Here is an 18,334-nt window from a genome sequence, read left to right on the forward strand (position 1 = left end):
ACTCGTGGCTCAGGGACCTGCTGGCGTCTACCGTTTTTCCATGCTCTTCTACTCCTTTTCTGCCTGCTTCTGGATCTTCCAGAGTCAGAAACAAAAGAAAAATGGCAGTCTTTTTACTTTGCTGGTGCTGCCTCAACCAACGATGCCCTCTGTCGTGATGGACAGCTGAAGCCTGGCTCTCCCCGTGGCAGATGTGTGTGTTCTTTGAGGCCCCCCAGGGACCTCTGCACTGCACAGCTCTATGATCATTTAGATGGACCTTCTAGGCATTTTCTTCTGTTGTAGCAAGCACAGTGTTACACATCATCAGCACAGGACATTGGAGGGACTGGAGGAGAAAGAGGCTTCTCTTCCTACTTCCAAGATACTTTCATTTGCTTCTTTTTGATCCTACTGCAAAGCCATAGGTGCTGTGGAGTGTAGAACATCCAGTGGTGCTCCAACCCCAGCCAAGTGCCCCGACATGCAACGCCTCGGCAAATTTGCACCCCTGGCCTGGTGACCACCTCATTGTGGCCCTCCTGATGGAGTACATGGGGTATGTTTTGCTCATACAACATATATCCACATGCAGAGGATGTGTGCACCTGTTAGCAATCGCCATCTCTGTGCTGTGGGTGTATGGGTAATTTTTATTTAATTGTTATGTATACATCAGGAAGCAAGGCCAAAGAAAAGATATACAAATTCTCAAATTTTAAAATATAATTGACTTTCTCCTGTCTTTTAGAAAGAAAAATTCTCTAAGCTAAACTGGTATATATCAGTAGGTTAGTTTTCCTTATGTAAGTGCACAGAACTATTACTTTGAGCTCTTTTATTGGTTTGGGCTCCATAGAAATATACAAAAATAGAGCAATCACTCCAAGTCTATTCACCTGCTACCAAGGACAATGGCAGCGCACCTGGGAGGGATATTTTACCTAGAAAAATACATCTTGTATTTCTTTCTTTAAACTTGGGAAGTAGGAGAAATTAAAAGGAATAAGGAATGCAATCAAATATGAATAATTACATGTGCAAATGTGTAGTTACTTGTTCATTTTGGGTGTTTCATTTTGCCCTGGCAGCAAATATATATTCTGAAACCTACAGGATGAGTAGTATATACCCTGAACTTCTACCTTAATTGCTGTATTGATTTGAGGGTTCCCGGAAGGAAAGCCCCAGGAAAGACAGAGGGGTAGTATGCTGGGGGCGGGGAGGTGGTTGCATTTGCAATGATAATTCTGTTATAATACCTGAGAAGCCCAAACTGTCTGTCCTCTTCTCTGTGGGTTAAAAATGTTTGTCTCTAATATCAAAATAAATCTATTCCTTGGCATTTAGAAGAAACACTCAAGTAACATAATCTCAAAGTGTTAAATCAATTTCAATTTCTGGGAGGTGAAGGAGTGTGTGTGTGTGTGTGTGTGTGTGTATAAATTCTTTTCCAAGTCTCTTGGATTGTGCTGACACCATTGTTATTTCTTGAAAATAGATCCTTCCGAAGTCACCCACTCATATTTTGAAACTTGCCAGGATTTGAAATAATTTGATGCATTTTCAGTGCTAAAATTATCCTTGGAGGAAAAGTTCTACACACCAAACGTTCACCCAGAAAAAGGACTTCTAAAAATGCTAATGGCGGGGGGTGGGGGTTCATGCCAAGAAACAAGGCAGGAGAAGTGAATTCATCCCTGCACAAGTTAGGGAGGGGGGAAAAATATCTGCTGTGCCTCTCGAAACACAACTCCTTCACCATCACGGCTTGGAAGCCTGCTCACCATGCTGCTGCGTGTGCTCCTTAGCTCACTATTGGCATTCTGATTTTTTTTAACTCAGCAAGATGAGGAGTGAATCCAAGATGTCCACATTCGGTGAGTAGCTGGGGTACAGGGGTGGAATGCACAGAGTGAATAAATCATGTTGTTGGCTAAGAAAATTTTCCTTCTTTTTAAGGTGGTTGTTGTAGTCTAGAAAATCCAGGAGTTTCTTTGAGGAAAAAATACATCACACGAATATTCATGTATATGAAATAGTACTGGCACCATGATTTCGTGAATAATTTATTGCTACTCTGACTAGGATTAGAGACACTGCGGTGTAACTAACAGCTTTGATCTGGCGTCAACTAGCCCGTGGAGGAGTTATTTCAGGTACAGGAACCTGTTTTTCCGAGAAGCTTCAGTTACCTGGGCTACAAAACCCATTCATTTCACCATATCACATTCACCAGGCACATAAATAGATGACCAAAATACAATGATCTAGAAGGTTCATTTGATCACAAATATGGATTTTGTTCTTCTAGCCTCAATAATCTGTGCTTTCTCTTTCTGGAAAAGTCCTCTCTCTCCATCTTCACCACTTTCTGTCCCCTCCCCCATCTTCCTACCCACCCACCCATCCCCCATGCATACTTCCTTTCATTTCCCACAGGAGAAACTATTATCCTTCCTGATTCACTTCAAGTGGAGAGCCCACTTCAATCCAAACACCAGCTTAAATTAGATGCCCTTCCTCTGGGCTCATTTAGCACCCCCACCCAGATCACCCACAGCCCTTACTAAGCTGAATTGTAGCTGATTTTCTCATCTGCCTCCTTGCACCTGACTAAAGGGCCTCTGCAGGGTAGCAATGGATGCTTTCATCCCAGCGTTTTATTTGGCATAGAGTAGACCTTCAATAAATGATGGGCAAGAGATGTTACAATGCTGTGCTTCACAGGGTTGGCTGCCAATCCAATGAAGTGAGGCAAAGGAGATTGAGTTTCAAATGGCAAGGCCCTTTTTAAATGTTAGGTAGTTTTGACAAAATGCAATACACAAAAAGTGTTGTTCTACTGTGCTCATATTTATGTGGAAGTTTGGAACAGCTTACACTTGTTCCAATGAATAAAGGGAGTTAGGAAGAGAACAAATCTTCACTGATCATTTTCTCTGTGCTGCATACTTTTCACACATTCTTGTTAATCCCTCCTGCAATCCTGGAGGTAGAAACTAATATCTCCATTTCATAGAGGAGGAAACTACAGCTCAGAAAGGCCAAAACATGTGCCAGCATCACATAGCTAATAAGCAAGAGAGCCAGGATTGGACCCAATCTATCTGCCTTCAGAACCCATGTTTGCTTCTCTACAGGATCTTGCTTTTGTAGAGGAAAGTATCTTGTGTCATAGATTGTATTACCTTAGTCATACCTATTCTGCTCATCCCATTCCACAGATCTGACAAAAGGGGAGGGAATGGCGGGCACCAGGAGAAATTGCCTAAGGCATGCAGCCCAGTGGTGGCTAAGCTGGGGATGGCCCATGAATCTATGCTAGTGTTGACTGGATGCACACCCAGAAGCCAGGAAGGTGCTGCATTTTTTGCACAGCCAAAGGAGAAGAAGCCCACAGAGCAGGTCAGCAAACCCACAAACCACTGGAGTCTGATAGTTAAATAAATGTATTTTTCAAGGTCTGTTTTTATCCCACAAATTAAGGAACAGGAATTTTAAAAGGGATGGTAAAACAAAGTATTATACATACACCCAAGAAGGGGAGGGTGAGAACCATAGCATGTTTTATAAAGTAGCCTGGATTATTATTAAGAACACAATCATTTACATATTATTATGTAAAATACATACATATATAATCATAATAGATAGAATCATGGTAGAACAAATTCTTGGCTATGATATAAAGGCCTATTTAAGTAGTTTGTCCCTATCTTTCCAATATAAAACCTGCAGGAACTTTATGAAGTGCTTTGTGTGTACCACATGGGGAGGCAGGATTATATTATCAGGCTGAAACACATTTGAATCTCACATGGAAGGCCCCTAGCCATCACCGGAACACACTGTGTTTTTTAATAATGAAGGACTTGCTTCCTTTATTCAGACTGCTCCTTCAATCATAAAAGCAACACACACACACACACACACTGCTGGAAAACTATGCATTTTTCAAGATGCTTCTCAAGTGTCTGGAAAATCCCTTCCAGACACACGTAGGGAGAATTAATTATTTTTTCTTCTGCATGCTCATAGATCTTTGTACATACTTCTGCTGTAGTTCCTACACTGTGCTGTAGTTAATGCCTCAACTGCTGGGCCAAGAAATCAGCAAGAGTAAGAACCAGCTCTTAACATCTCACTATTCTCAGAAGCTGTCTCAGCGCTATACAGTAGATGCTCAATAAATGTTAAGACTACCTGAAAGGAAATGTTTACTGTACTTGACACCACTAGAGGGCAATGTAGTCAAGATTACTGAACACCACTGCTATAGTTCCGGATGAATAGCTTGAAAAAAATGTATCCTTTTTCAGATGTTCTTTGGTTTTTGCTTTTTTGTTGTTTTGTTTTGTTTTGTTTTGTTTTGTTTTGTTTTTGCCATGCCTTTTGATAAATTCTGTACCTCAGTTTAAGCAAACATTCCACAAATGTAAAAAGAACACTTGAAATAGAGGCTAAGTGCCTGAGTGTCAAGACATCTAGGAATTAAGTCCCTGGCCTAGAGAGAAGAAACCAGTCACTACAAATGCGATTAAATGCTCCTTGTTCCTCTCAGACATGAAACAGGGATCTGAAACATTGGTGCTCCATCTTTTCATATTTAAAAATGCTTGATCCTGGGACACCTGGGTGGCTCAGCAGTTTGGCGCCTGCCTTCAGCCCAGGGCGTGATCCTGGGGACCCGGGATGGAGTCCTGCATCGGGCTCCCTGCATGGAGCCTGCTTCTCTCTCTCTGCCTCTCTCTCTGCCTGTGTCTCTGCCTCTCTCTCTCTGTATCTCTCATTAATAAAAAATAAATAAAATCTTAAAAAAAAAAAAAGCTTGATCCTCCACATTCATCCCAAGTGAAGTCAAGCATCACTTCACTTAAGGAAAATCTACAGGACATGGGAATTACATCTGTGGGGTGTATGTTGAGGGGATAGAGCACAATTCTCCATCTAAATAGTTTCAGTGTATCTATTTCTGAGGAACAGCAATTCCACAGCTGGTTTTCCTTCTGTTCACATTTCAGGCCCTTGACAGGACAAGCATTCAAGGGGCAAGTTTCTAATGAGACATTTCCTCTATATAATGTAATAAACTTTGGAGGAAACCACTCAATGACCATCGTCATGGTGCCAGAGGACACCTCCATGAAGCCTTTCCAGCCCTTCCAGCCGCAGGGAAGCTCTCCACCCTGTTAGCTCCCATAGTCCTTTATTTATTCCCAACAGCCCCACAGACATTCTACCTGTATGCATTTATGTGGGTATGTGCCTCTTTGCTCCCCTCCAGGGCTGTTACACCTGTAGGGTCAAGGCAGGTTTCTGCATCCTCATAATCCAAAGAGTGTCTACCGATACCTTATGTATAGTAGGTGTTCTGTAAATTTTGTTTCATGAAACCGAATGGAAATGAGTGTTTCACTGTGACTCTAAAGCCTGCTTTTTAAATTTTTCTATTTATTATTTTTTTAAAGCCTACTCTTTCTTTCAGTCTATTTCCACTTTCTTTTCACACAACTGATCGAGCAGCAGCACTTACTAGTTTTAAACTTGGATTGATTCTTGTTTGATTAGAAAATTTTCTATCATAAACATTTAGAACTGGTGCCATGGTTTAGCTAACAGTTACATACTAATTTAGCCTAACTACTTCCCTCATCTGCATCTTTAAGGGTGGGATATGGACAAAAATAATAGTTGTTTTTTTAGACAAATTAATAACTAATGTCCATTTATTACTATCCCCTGCCCAACAAGCCTGTGGTTTGAATGATTTGACCAATCTAACTGCATTTCTACACAAGCAAGTTTATTATTATCTTTCTAATGAATTAAAAATATAATTGGCAACAATTGAATAATTGTGGTTATAATACAGACTTGATATAATTCTAACTGAAATGTTTTATTATTTATTTATCATTTATTTGTCCTAGGTTCTGTTCTTAATATTGAGCATAATGGGAATAACTTCTATTTCAGTAGGGCTGAAAACAGAGAAACTTGGTGGTTACCAAGATCAAGTAAATCTGTGTGGCAGTATTTAATAATAAATGCATGACTTAATGTAGGCTTTTTCAAGTTGGAAACTGCTTGTAGTTGCACAGTTTCCTGTGTCTAGAGACCCTCTTTGTCTAGGAAACCAGTGGCCTAAAAGCATTCTGAGGTCCCTTCTACCTTAAATATTCTGCTTGCATTTTTCTTGACCATATCAGTTTTCTATTACAATGTAAAAAATTGCCACAAACTTGGCTGCTATGATAACACCCATTTATGATCTTACAGTTCTATAGGTCAGAAGTCTAGGAGACTTGGGTGGGTTCTCTGCTTAGGGTCTCACAAGGCTGGGGTCAAACTGTTGGCCAGCTGGCTCGTGTCGTGGAAGCTCCGGGAAGAATCCACTTAGAAGCTCATTCAAGCTGTTGGTAGAATCCAGTTACTTGAGTTATAAGACTGAGGTCCTGCTGCCTGGCTGGCAGTCACTGAGGCCTCTCGGCTCCTCAAGGCCACTTACATTCCCTCTTAGGCCTCCCTCATCGTCAAAGCTATTGTGGCACATGAAGTCCCTCTCACACTTTGAATCTTTCTGATTTCCGCTGCCAGCCAGGAAAAGCACACCACTTTTCAAGACCCATGTGATTAGAGGAGATCCACCTGAATAATTGCCTTATCTTTTTTTTTTTTTTTTTTTTTTTATTCATGAGAGACACAGAGAGAGAGAGAGAGAGAGGGGCAGAGACAAAGGCAGAGGGAGAAGCAGGCTCTATACAGGGAGCCCGATCCTGGGACTCCAGGATCACATCCTGGGCCGAAGGCAGGCGCCAAACCGCTGAGCCACCCAGGGATCCCCAATAATCACCCTATCGTAAGGTCAGCTGTGTCCCGAAACACACGAGAGAGATGTCATCACATTCATGGGAGCTGGATCGTAGGGCAGGACATCTTTGAGGATCATTTCAGAAATTCTGCCTACCATACTGACCAGCAGAATTTCTGCCTCAAGCAATCAGTCATTTGGTGACCTCTGCTGCCAAATAGGAAGATTTCACCCAAGCCACAGATAAGGTTCTTAGAATCATATAAGATTATCTTATGGGACACCTGAGTGGCTCAGTGGTTGAGCATCTGCCTTTGGCTCAGATTGTGTCCTGGGATTGAGTCCCACACCGGGCTCCCTGCATGGAGCCTGCTTCTCCCTCTGCTTGTGTCTCTGCCTCTCTCAGTGTGTCTCTCATGAATAAATAAATAAAATCTTAAAAAGAAAAAGATTATCTTATTTAATTGAGTGGAGGTCTTTTAAAAGTGCATGTTGCAGGGTGCCTGGGTGGCTCAAAGAGTTAAGCCTCCAACTCTTGATTTTAACTCAGGTCACGATCTCAGGGCTGTGAGATGCTCAGGTTGTGGGGCTTCACACTCATTGCAGAGTCTGAGATGAGATTCTCTCTCTGCCTTACCACCCCCTCCCACCCTGCTCTCATGCACACACTGTCCCTTTATCAGTCAACCAACCGGTGTTTTTAAAAAAGCAGTGCATGTTGCAATTTTATAGAAAACTTTCTAATATTGTTTTGGTCTCTTTTCTTCAGAAAACATTAGGAGGTAGAAAGAAGTTCTCCTTGCCCAGCAATAAGCTCAGTCAGTGAGAAACCATCATTAACCTGAACTGTCCATTTCCTCCAATGGACTTCAGTTTAAAGCAGCCGTTCCCAACTTCTTCCTTTTGTCTATAAAGATGCTCTCCTTTGATCTCCAGACTTGCTTGTTTTCCCATAGCTTGCATGTCCTGAGTTGCAATTCCTCTGCTATTTCCAAATAAACTCATCTGGTGTTTTACTTTTTTTTTTTTTTTTTTTTTTTTAAGAAGGCTCCACACCCAGCATGGAGCACAACATGAGGCTTGAAATCATGACCTGAGGTCAAGATCTGAGCTGAAATTAAGAGTCGAGTGATTAACCAACTGAGCCACCCAGGCACTCCTGCTGTTTAACTTTTAAGGTCAACAGTCCCTACTCTATATAACAATATTAAAAGTAAGATTCCTGAGAAGAATACATCAACCAATCCTTGGAAAGTTCTTAGCACAGACTCTGGTACCCAGTAAGTAGTCATCAAATTAGATTTATTAAAATGCATCACAATTCACAGGGTGCCTGGGTGGCTTAGTCAGTTAAATGTCTGACTTCAGCTCAGGTCATGATCTCTGGGTCCTAGGATCAAACCGCACACTGAGCCCCACATTGAGTCCTGCATTGAGCCCCATGTCGTGCTCTGTGCTAAGCTGGGAGTCTGTTTCCCCCCTCTCCATCTACCCCTCCCCTCACTTATGCTGTCTCTCTCTCTTTCTCTCAAATAAATAAATAAATAAATAAATAAATAAATAAATAATATTTTTTAAATGCATCGCAATTCACAAACCATTTTGTATAGTTTTCTCATTTTGCTTCACAATATCCATGCAAGGATAAGGAAATTAACTCAAAGATGGAGTGATTTTGCCAACACCACATAATTAGCTAAAAATTGGAAGAACCAGAACTAAAAGCCAATGCTCTAAAACTCATAATTTTACTCTCTCCAATACCTTGAGTTGAAACACAGAGGCATCTTTTCTAACTCTGAAGGGAAATGTTAATGCTTGTACAAAGGTTATTGTAATTTCCAAAGTATTATTCTTAAAATTAAGATGACACAGTTTACTTGATTAGGATTGTGTTTTCAGGGACACCTGGGTGGCTCAGTGCTTCAGCATCTGCCTTTGGCTCAGAGCATGATACCAGGATCCTGGGATCAAGTCCCACATCGGGCTCTCTGCAGGGAGCCTGCTTCTCCCTCTGTCTATGTCTCTGCCTCTCTGTGTCTCTCAGTAATAAATAAATAATATCTTTAAGAAAAAAACAAAGTAGCAAAAGTTTGCCTAAAATACTCAGCTTACACCTCATTGGCTAGAATTGTCACTTTGCCATGTGTAGCTAGCTACAAGGAAGTCCAGAAAAGCAACCACCTTTAACTGGACATCGTGCCATCTCAATTGAATCAGGGTTCTGTTAGCAAGATAAAGCCAAAGAATGAAGAGCAACATTTGCCATTTTGACTTGTTTTGATATCTTCAGCAACCTTAGAACATACAATTTTTTTATTTGTAATTTACTTTTAAAGTTTTATTTATTTAGGGGCACCTGGGTGGCTCAGTCGGTTAAGCGTCTACCTTAGGCTCAGTCATGATCCCAGAATTCCAGGATCAAACCTCGTGTTGGCTACCTGCTCAGCAGGAAATCTACTTCTCCCTCTCCCTCTCTCTCACACACACTCTTTCTCTCAAGAAAATAAATATTTTTTTAAGTTTTATTTAAATAATCTCTACACCCTACATGGGGCTCAAACTCATGACTACCAAGATCAAGAGTTGCATGCTCTTCCAACTGAGCCAGCAAGGTGCCCCGACAAAGTTTCTTTTAACTTAGATTCATGAAAATTTGAAATGAGTGCATCATGCATGAGATGTTTTTGTTGTGCCATTGTTTTATTGTTGTTTTTGTCTCACATGAGTAGAAAACAAATATAAAATTGGGGTTAAGACTTAAAAGCAACATTTGTGTACCTATATTGAGGTATCTAGGCATATACACCCATATATGTGTGTGTGTATTGATACATTGATGTTTCTTTGGAAATATTTTAAAAAGACATCCAAAACCAACTTAAAAACACATGGAGACATTTTTATTTTACTGCCATTAATACTTTCTTCTACGTTGCACTGGGCTAAGACAAGATGTTTGCTTCACCCATAAGTGTAAACTCCTATGAAAACAGAATAAAAAAAGAACTTAAAAAAGGAAGAAATTATTGAGGCTGTTAAGCTTGTTATCAGAACTCTTTTAGATCTGCCTTCATTATTTGGGGAAGATTTGCTTGCATATCTTCTAAAGAATGAGGTTAAGATGCAATAAAGCTCATTAATAAAGATGCCACTAATTTGGGGGTACTTCAAGAAGACTTCTGAAGAGTTGAGATGTGACTCTAGAGCACTGCTGTGCACTAAGGTCACCACTAGTTACATTGACTACTCAAAAATAACTAGGGCAGCTCAGGTGGCTCAGTGGTTTAGCGCCGCCTTCAGCCTAGGGCATGACTCTGGAGACCTGGGATCCAGTCCCAATCGGACTCCCTGCGAGGAGCCTGCTTCTGTCTCTGCCTCTCTCTCTGTCTCTCATGAATAAATAAATAAAATATTTTAAAAAAATAATAAAGTAACTAAAATTAACAATTCAGTTCCTCAGTCACAATAGCCACATGTGGCTAGTGGCTATTGCATAGGACAGTACAGATATAGAACACTTTCACCATTGCAGGAAGTTTTATCAGATGGCACTGCTCTAGAAGATCAAGACTTTTAAGAAGCGATACCAGACCAAATTATCTGAATGAGTGCAGCCCATCACTCAGAGCATTTTTGTAATTCCTCTTTGGAAACTGTCTTCAGAACCTTTACAAGCCATAGTAAGAAAATATCTTATTTCATTTATTCTGAGCATATCAAGTGCCTTCTTAACAGCACACTCCAGAGAGTGTGCTGAATGTAGGGATTCAAGGAGTAATGAGACATGCCCTTTCCTCTTTATGCCATGACCTACTGGGGGAAGAAAAAGCTAAGATGTAAAGTAATAGGTGTATAAATGGAAGTGTGTTAGTAGGGCACGTGATGTGATGAGCACTGGGTGTTATACACAACTGATGAATTATTGAACACTACCTCTGAAACTAATGATGTATTATATGTTGGTTAATTGAATTTAAATTTAAAAATTTAAAAATTAATTAAAAAATCAAAAAGTGTGTACAATATGCTCTTGGAGCAGAAAGAAAGAAACAATTGATTCTAATTAAGAAAATGCCTTCTTTATAAAGAATTCAGGTAAAAGCTAAATAAGGGGTTTCAAAGTTTTGCCTTGAAAGATCACTAAGTATTTTTTAAACAAAAGACTGACAAGAAGTTGTGTATTTTTGAAAAGGTTATTCTTATAGGAATTGGAGCAGGTAAAACACTGAAGGCAAGACCAACTGGCAAGCTAAGGAAATAATTTGGGTTAGAGATGCTGAAGGCCCGCGTAGGTCAATGGCCATGAGAATCCAGAGAGAAAGAACAGATTCAATAGCGATCTGATTCAGAATTCAAAGCTTGGTAATTATCCACTCCATTCTTCAGTTTTGCCTCTACATAACGTTGTGCAATTTTTTAAAAAAGTCATCCTGGGGGTATTCTAAAGAATAAGTTGCACAGATTCAAAACAGCATTTTAGCATCTTCTGTTTTTATAAAAACAAATCAAGAAACAGTGTGTGTGTGTGTGTGTAGATAGAAGATTTTGTGAAGATACAGATGAAGATCTTGGCAATTATCTGAACCTGGGTAGGATCCAGAGTTTATTTTTTTCATTTTGCTAATTTGTATTTTCTATCTTTTTCTGTAATGACAATGTATTGTTTATGTAATAAAGAAAAGCTATTTTTTTTGTTTTTATTTGCATTTATTCTATGCAGAATTTACCCCCGGGCCATAAGGTTTTTTTCTTCAGTTTCTTCTGGAATATCTTTTTCTTCTGTGAAACCTCCTCTTCTGGTTTAGGAACAATCTGCTCTTTTTCAGTCAGAATCATCTCGATGTGGCAGGGAGAGCTCATATATGGGTTAATCCGGCCATGAGCTCTGTAAGTTCTATGTCGCATCTTGGGGGCTTTGTTCACATGGATGTGCTCAATGACCAGAGAATCTACATCTAAATCCTTTTTTTTTTTAATTCTTTATTTATTTATGATAGTCATACAGAGAGAGAGAGAGGCAGAGACACAGGCAGAGGGAGAAGCAGGCTCCATGCACCGGGAGCCCGACGTGGGACTCGATCCCGGGTCTCCAGGATCACACCCTGGGCCAAAGGCAGGCACTAAACCGCTGCGCCACCCAGGGATCCCTACATCTAAATCCTTAAGTTCAGTATTACTCTCTGCATTTTTAAGCATGTGCAGTAAAAATTCACACTCTTCTTGGGCCACTGACCCTGTGTCCAGCCCCACTGTTTGGCCTGCACACACTTACCAACTCCACCATTGTAGCAACGGAACGGCACACACTGCTTCTGCAAAGTGACATCTTTCAGATACTTGGTGGCTTTTCAGAAATGCATACCCTTGATGGCCACGGCAGCTTCAAGCGTGTTCTTAAAGTGAACACAAAGATCTGAACCTCTCGATTTGCAGAATTTTGTAGGGTATTCTGGGTCCAGTGAGTAGCAAACCATTTTCAGAGGTCACCTCAGGCTGCTCGGGGAAAGAGCGGAAAAGCTATTTTTTATTTTTATTTTTATATTTTTTTAATAATATTTTTTTATTTATTTATGACAGTCACACAGAGAGAGAGAGAGAGGCAGAGACACAGGCAGAGGGAGAAGCAGGCTCCATGCACCGGGAGCCCGATGTGGGATTCGATCCCGGGTCTCCAGGATCGCGCCCTGGGCCAAAGGCAGGCGCCAAACCGCTGCGCCACCCAGGGATCCCTATTTTTTAAATAGTAATTTTTAAAAGCCATAGTCATTAAACCTAAGGAAGCGTTCTAACAATGTTTTTAACAATGCCAACATGGCTAAAATCGTGTCTTTTTCCAAGTTTACTACTACTTTAGGATAACAGTCAGTTGAAATGTGAAAGGACATTTTCTTTAACAAAACAAGCTTACTATTTCATAGCTATAAGTCACTCGTAAATGACCTGCCAAAACTTTGCTATTATTCACTAGATTAGTATTATTCTATGTAATTATAATAGAATGTTGTCTATAATTAGACTTTCCATTACCTTGTAATTTGGTCCTTCCTTTTCTTCCTTTTCTCCCATGGAAATGACCAATTCTCTGACCTATCTCCCCCCCCCCCCCCCCTCAAACTCCTATTCTGCATAGGTATAATTAATGAGCTTGGTTTTCCACCTGGATTCAGGAAGGTGAAATGTTTCTCCAGCTTCACTGCCAGTCTTCCGAAGGCTAATGAGTTTATACTCGGAAGCCATCACTGTTGCACTTCTGGCTGACACTTACATAGCTGAAAAGCATCTCTGCACCTTTGCACAGAACGGCTGGAGCTCTCAGCACGTCCTGCTCTACAAGCCTTGTGGGGCCTGGAGGCACATTGGTGGTGGTTGGGAATGTGCCTCTCAAGCCCATTAGTTCCCCACGGGCTATCATTCTGCAGTGTTCTAGCAGCTCCATCTGGACTCCAACCCCCACCCTGGAGTTCATGTGCATTAAAGAAGGATGGAGTGGTGCCTACAGGACAAAGTATTTAGTAGGAAGTAAAAGAAAACATCAGCAAAATATGATTTTTGGAACATAACTCACAGGTGAATTAATCAGTGGACTTGTTTAGAAATGGATTATCCATACTAATGCAGTAGCAGAAATTAAAATTTCTGACTTGCCTTGTTTTGCCAATATTTAGGCATTTTGTTCTACTGAATGTGACTACATGTACAGACACACTTTTATTTAGTCTTACACAGGAAAAGAGAAAGCATAAGGCATGTACTTTAAGTGGTTTCTCATCCAAGCATTTTTATCACAAATTACTCAATCTAGTTGAAAACAGTAAGAAGGAGAATACTTCTGCCCCTCCCCCCAGTATTTGTTCTACCAACCTAGCTTGGCAGCCCAGAATATATTGAATTATAGTTAAAATAAAGGCTTCTCTTTCTAAAACAACATTTGAGTTGTTGCCATAGCAAAAGATCAGCAAGCTGACCTGCTAAAAGTAGGATGTGATTGCATGTTCCTCTCTATAGGATGAGTATTTCAGAGGTTTAAGAAGGAAAGAAAATCCTGAAAGAGAATTCAAGAAAAATAGAAGAATGTTTCAAAGTAATGTCTGTATACATCATTTCCCTCCAAGGCTATTTGGCACATAAATACTTTTTCCTGACTATATGGCACTCACTCCATATTTTTAACTAATTAATATTTAAACAGGTGACGACAGCAACTATATTAAAACTAGAAAGCCTTTCAATAAATGAGTCAGAATTTATAACTTAGAAATTAACTGAATAGGGACGCCGACGCCTGGGTGGCTCAGGGGTTGAGCATCTGTCTTTGGCTCAGGGCGTGATTGGCCCTGGAGTTCTGGGATGAGTCCCACATCGGGCTCCCTGTGAGGAGCCTGCTTCTCCCTCTGCCTGTGTCTCTACCTCTCTTTCTGTCTCTCATGAACAAATAAATAATCTTAAAAAAAAAAAAAAAAAGAAATTAACTCAGTACTAACTGCTATATTCATTCCACTGGTTGCTTCAGATGTGCTTGCTACAAATTCTGGGTTTGAAAAAGATGCAACCTCATCCAACGATGCACTTTAGTACTTAGTTATGCTAATAATTCTGAATTATGTAAAACAACAGGTAATTCAAACATCATCTTTGGCTTTGTTTCAGATATATTTTTGGTTCTTTTTTTTTTTGGATTTTATCTATTTATTCATGAAAGAGAGAGAGAGAGAGAGAAGGGGGGGGGGTGGCAGAGACAAAGACAGAGGGAGAAGCCGACTCTACGCAGGGAGCCCGACGTGGGACTCGATCTCGGACTCCAGGATCACACCCCGGGCTGCAGGCGGCGCCAAACCGCTGCGCCACCCGGCTGTTCTCACATTTGGATCTGGGTATCCTCGATCTGAAATTCACTCAAGCTCAAATAAAATAACAAAGCCTAAAAACCTGAAGACTTGAATGTCGAGAAATTGCCTATTTTTAATAGGCGACACAGCGCATTCTCACTCTCCCTCCTCTTAGATCTGCAGGTGTCTCCGCGGCTCCAGTAGACAGAGAAAAGGGAAAGGAGGGGGGCGGTGGAGACCAGCAAGGAAAGGAAATCGTCTGTGTGGCTTGGCGGGCGGGGAGGGGGAGGTGTTCATGTTATGATTAAAAGCTTTCCTCTTCAGTTTGAAAGTTCTTACCCATATTAATGTTCTGACATTAAGGAATAGGAGACTGAGCAGCAGCGGAATTTGAGTCTGTCCATCTGTAACTTATAAAAGGAAAGGAACAAAGCAGGGATAGGAGGCAGGAAAGCGATGCAGGGAGAGAGCGAGATGTAGGCGCGTGGGGACGGGAAGGGAGAGGCGGACTTGGCAGCCGAAGGGGGGACGAAGGAACAGGAATGGAAAGTGTGGCCTGGCCGTCCAGCCCGGTGGCGGAGAAGGTGGAGCCCACGACGTCTCACTTCCCCCCGCCCCCAGATCCTTCTTCCGTAGGTGGAGGCTCTCAGGGCATCTGGAAAGAATCGGTGGGCTAAGGAAGGAAAGGCAGTCGCCCGAGGATGCGCAGGCTCCCGGGCGCTCGCGGGGGCGGGGGCGGGGCGGGGCCGGGGCCGGGTCGTGACCCCAAGGCGCGCGGCTCTGCGGCCGCGGGGGGGCAAGGCCGCCGGCCCACGCCCGCCGTCCCGGGGCCCAGGCCGCGGCCGCCCCGCGCTAACCCCGCCACCCGCGCGCTCTCGCTCCCGGCGCCACCCTCGGCGGGCCTCGCCTCGTCCCGCGTGCAGACCCCCCGGCGCACGGCCTGCTGGCCGGGTCGGCGGCAGGCGGCGAGCAACATGGCCGCCGGCGTCGGCCGCAGGGCCCCGGGTCCCAGCCCTCGGGGGCGGCCCGCAGCAGCTGCGGGCGGCGTACCCGCGCGTCCCGGGAGCGCGGGGCGGGGGGTGCGGGGCGGCGGCCGCGGCGGGCGGGGGCGGCGGCGGGGGCATCCGGGCCGGCGCTCGGGGGCCGGGCGGGCGCGTGCTCGGGCTCGCCTGGGGCGTGCGCTTGCTTCGGCTGCCGGCGGCTTTTTGGTAGCGGCTGTCCCAGAGCCCTCTCGCTGCCTCTGCATCATGCCTCCCCCCCCCACCTCCTGCCCTCCTCCCCGCTCCGCCGTCGCTCCTGCTCTCTCCCTCCGCCCTGCCCGACATTAGTAATCGGGCGGGTTCCCTCGCCGCCGCGCCGCCCGAGCTGGCGCGGCCGTGCCAGGAGGACAGGAAGGAAGGGAGCCGGGCCGAGAGCTGCCGCCCATCGTGTCTGTCGCTGGTGCGCCCGTAGGCGGCTGCGGCGGTAGGTGCGGGCGGGGGCCGCGGGCGCCCCGACGGCTGGCGTCGGAGGGGGGGGGCGGGGGCGGGGGCGCGGGCGCCCGGCGACCCGAGGCCCGACGGCGGAGATGCTCCGAGCGGTCCCCGCCGGCTGGCGCGGGGTGTGCCTCGTGGACAGCCGCCGGCGCTTCTCGAGCTGCACCTTCCACGAAAACTGGGAAATGTTGGGGGGGGGGGGCGTCGGCTGCCTGTTCGCGGTTATTGCCTGGGAGGGGGCACTTTCTCTAAGGAAGTGACCAGCGCCCCGGGGTCGACGTGATCACATCTGTTGGGTGAGGACAATGTGTCGGGCAGGGGACAGTGGGTTTTCCGCGGAGGTGCCCGCCTGCCTTTGGGGCGCGGAGATTTTCCCCCTGGAATCTCTTCGCCTTTCCTTCCCTTCCCCCCTCTGATTGAACAGGCTGTGCGACGAGTTTCCACTTAATTGTGACCTTTCCGTTGCTGTCAGGATAGTGGGAGGTAGATGCCTCAGTGATGGTTTTATTTTTCATAAGGCACAGACATGTGACGTAAGGCGGGGAGGCTTTTTTAACCTTTTATTTAAACTCAAGTTATCTAAGCTTCACAGGGATGATTTCCCAGCTGGATTTTCTTAAGGATTATTTGGAGAGGGCTCTGAGGCTTCAAACTACATATTGCCAGATGATGTAATGGGACAGCTCCCCCCCCCCCTTCCCTGTTTTTACTGGTGGTTATGACTCTCGTTACTTTGGAGCACACACACACAAATTAATCTCTGATTTTTGAGATTTTTATTTGACTTAACATTTAAATACTTTTTGAAAGTTTGCTTTCATACATTTAAAGGCCATGACTTGTCATGCATCTGTGCTTGACAAAATAGTAAAAGTTTAGAGAACATGATACATTTTTTTTATTCCTACTTGCAATTCATTTCTTGAAACCTCCCTCTTAAATGACTAAGAAGTTACTAAAATAGCTCACTCTTTAAAGTGTTAGGAATAATGTTTTGATTCTGTAGGTTTTTCAAAAATGTCTAAGGACTGGAAATTGTTAGAACAAGCTCTGCTTATTAAATTAGCAAGATGTGGACAATAATAAAAGGACATACGTATTAAAATATAGCTGCAATCGAGTGGTCTATTGGAGTTGTGCGCGGTAAAGAATCACTTAGGGAAATGCGTTAAAGGACTTTGTCACCCAACTTCTGCAGACTTGGTTCCTGCATTTGTACCCTAGGCTTTCAGAGTTTATTCAGGACATTCCGAACATGCAAAAAATTCTAAATCAGTTGTTTAAAACAATGAACGTATATGCTTATAAGAAACAGTTATATGAAATGGTTTAGGTCCTCAAGTTAGCACCCTTCCCAAAACATATTTATCTCAGTGTAACTGAAAAATTGAAGGTTTGGAATAAAAACTTGGAGAAATTGACACAATATGGACCCAGGTCTACAGACTGTTTCCTGAAGCCCTTGGAGTTTAGAGTTTTGGAATCCAGAGTTTTTCAGAGTTTAGAAAGGCAATTCAATGCATATGTTATAGATAACATCCACAGTGAGGTCCTGGCCAACTAATTCTTTGTAGTCAAGCATGTCAGTAGCTCTGGAGTGAAATGTATGTGTGTGTTCACACTAAGTGAGGTAAAGGCAGGCTTAAGTGTTAATAGCTTCATATCAGTTCACATCAGGTTGGATTGTCCGAGTTTAGGTCAGGTATATGTTTTGTCACCATATGAGTTATAAAAACCTTTCAGTTTTAAAAGCTTATAGGATTTCAGAAGTATGAATAAAGGTTTATGGATTTTTACTACTAGCTAAACAAGAGTAGAGTTTTAAGTTTTTAAAACCTTGAATGGAAAATATGTGTTTAGCCCTCCAGAGGGCAGGAGAGTTGGGATGATATCTGAGTTCAGCAGCAGGTGACTTGGAAGGCCTTGGTGTGGAGGATCAGGAAAAGACAGTTTGTGGCCTGTTTGGTTGTTTTTCAGCCTCTGGTGCGGATTAGATGAAGCTTCTGGAGGTTTGCTTAGGAACCTGATTACCATCAGTAACTTTGTCTTTGGGCCACTTTAGTGATTCTTTTTGCCCCAGGTGAACAGTTCTATGTAGACTAAGTTTATGACTCAATTAATGTGACCCTACATTATTGGCTTTTTCCAAAAATCATTCTATTACATTTTTATGGGAGTTTGGAAATAATTTAGAGTGACAGCTCCCTAGCATAAGAAGAAAGCCAGGTTACGATGAC

At 43.1% G+C, this 18,334-nt stretch overlaps 1 protein-coding gene and 1 long non-coding RNA gene across 2 annotated transcripts in view; one reads left to right on the top strand and one right to left on the bottom strand.

Annotated features, from left to right (window-relative positions):
- Positions 1–9,641: 9,641 nt before the first annotated feature.
- Positions 9,642–15,350, bottom strand: LOC106557967. The gene is made up of 3 exons (XR_005380418.1): positions 14,962–15,350; positions 12,069–12,289; positions 9,642–9,777 (listed from the first exon to the last, which is right to left on the bottom strand). It is a non-coding gene; the product is annotated as an uncharacterized LOC106557967 (long non-coding RNA).
- The window catches only part of HECTD2 (HECT domain E3 ubiquitin protein ligase 2), a 71,027-nt gene continuing 67,842 nt past the window's right edge, over positions 15,150–18,334 (top strand). Inside the window, exon 1 of the mRNA XM_038578182.1 lies at positions 15,150–15,254. Within this exon, the coding sequence (XP_038434110.1) occupies positions 15,165–15,254 (90 nt within the window). The 5' untranslated portion in view covers positions 15,150–15,164. The remainder of the gene's footprint in view (positions 15,255–18,334) is intronic.

Source organism: Canis lupus, chromosome 28, assembly GCF_011100685.1.
Source record: "Canis lupus familiaris isolate Mischka breed German Shepherd chromosome 28, alternate assembly UU_Cfam_GSD_1.0, whole genome shotgun sequence".
Classification (NCBI taxonomy): domain Eukaryota; kingdom Metazoa; phylum Chordata; class Mammalia; order Carnivora; family Canidae; genus Canis; species Canis lupus.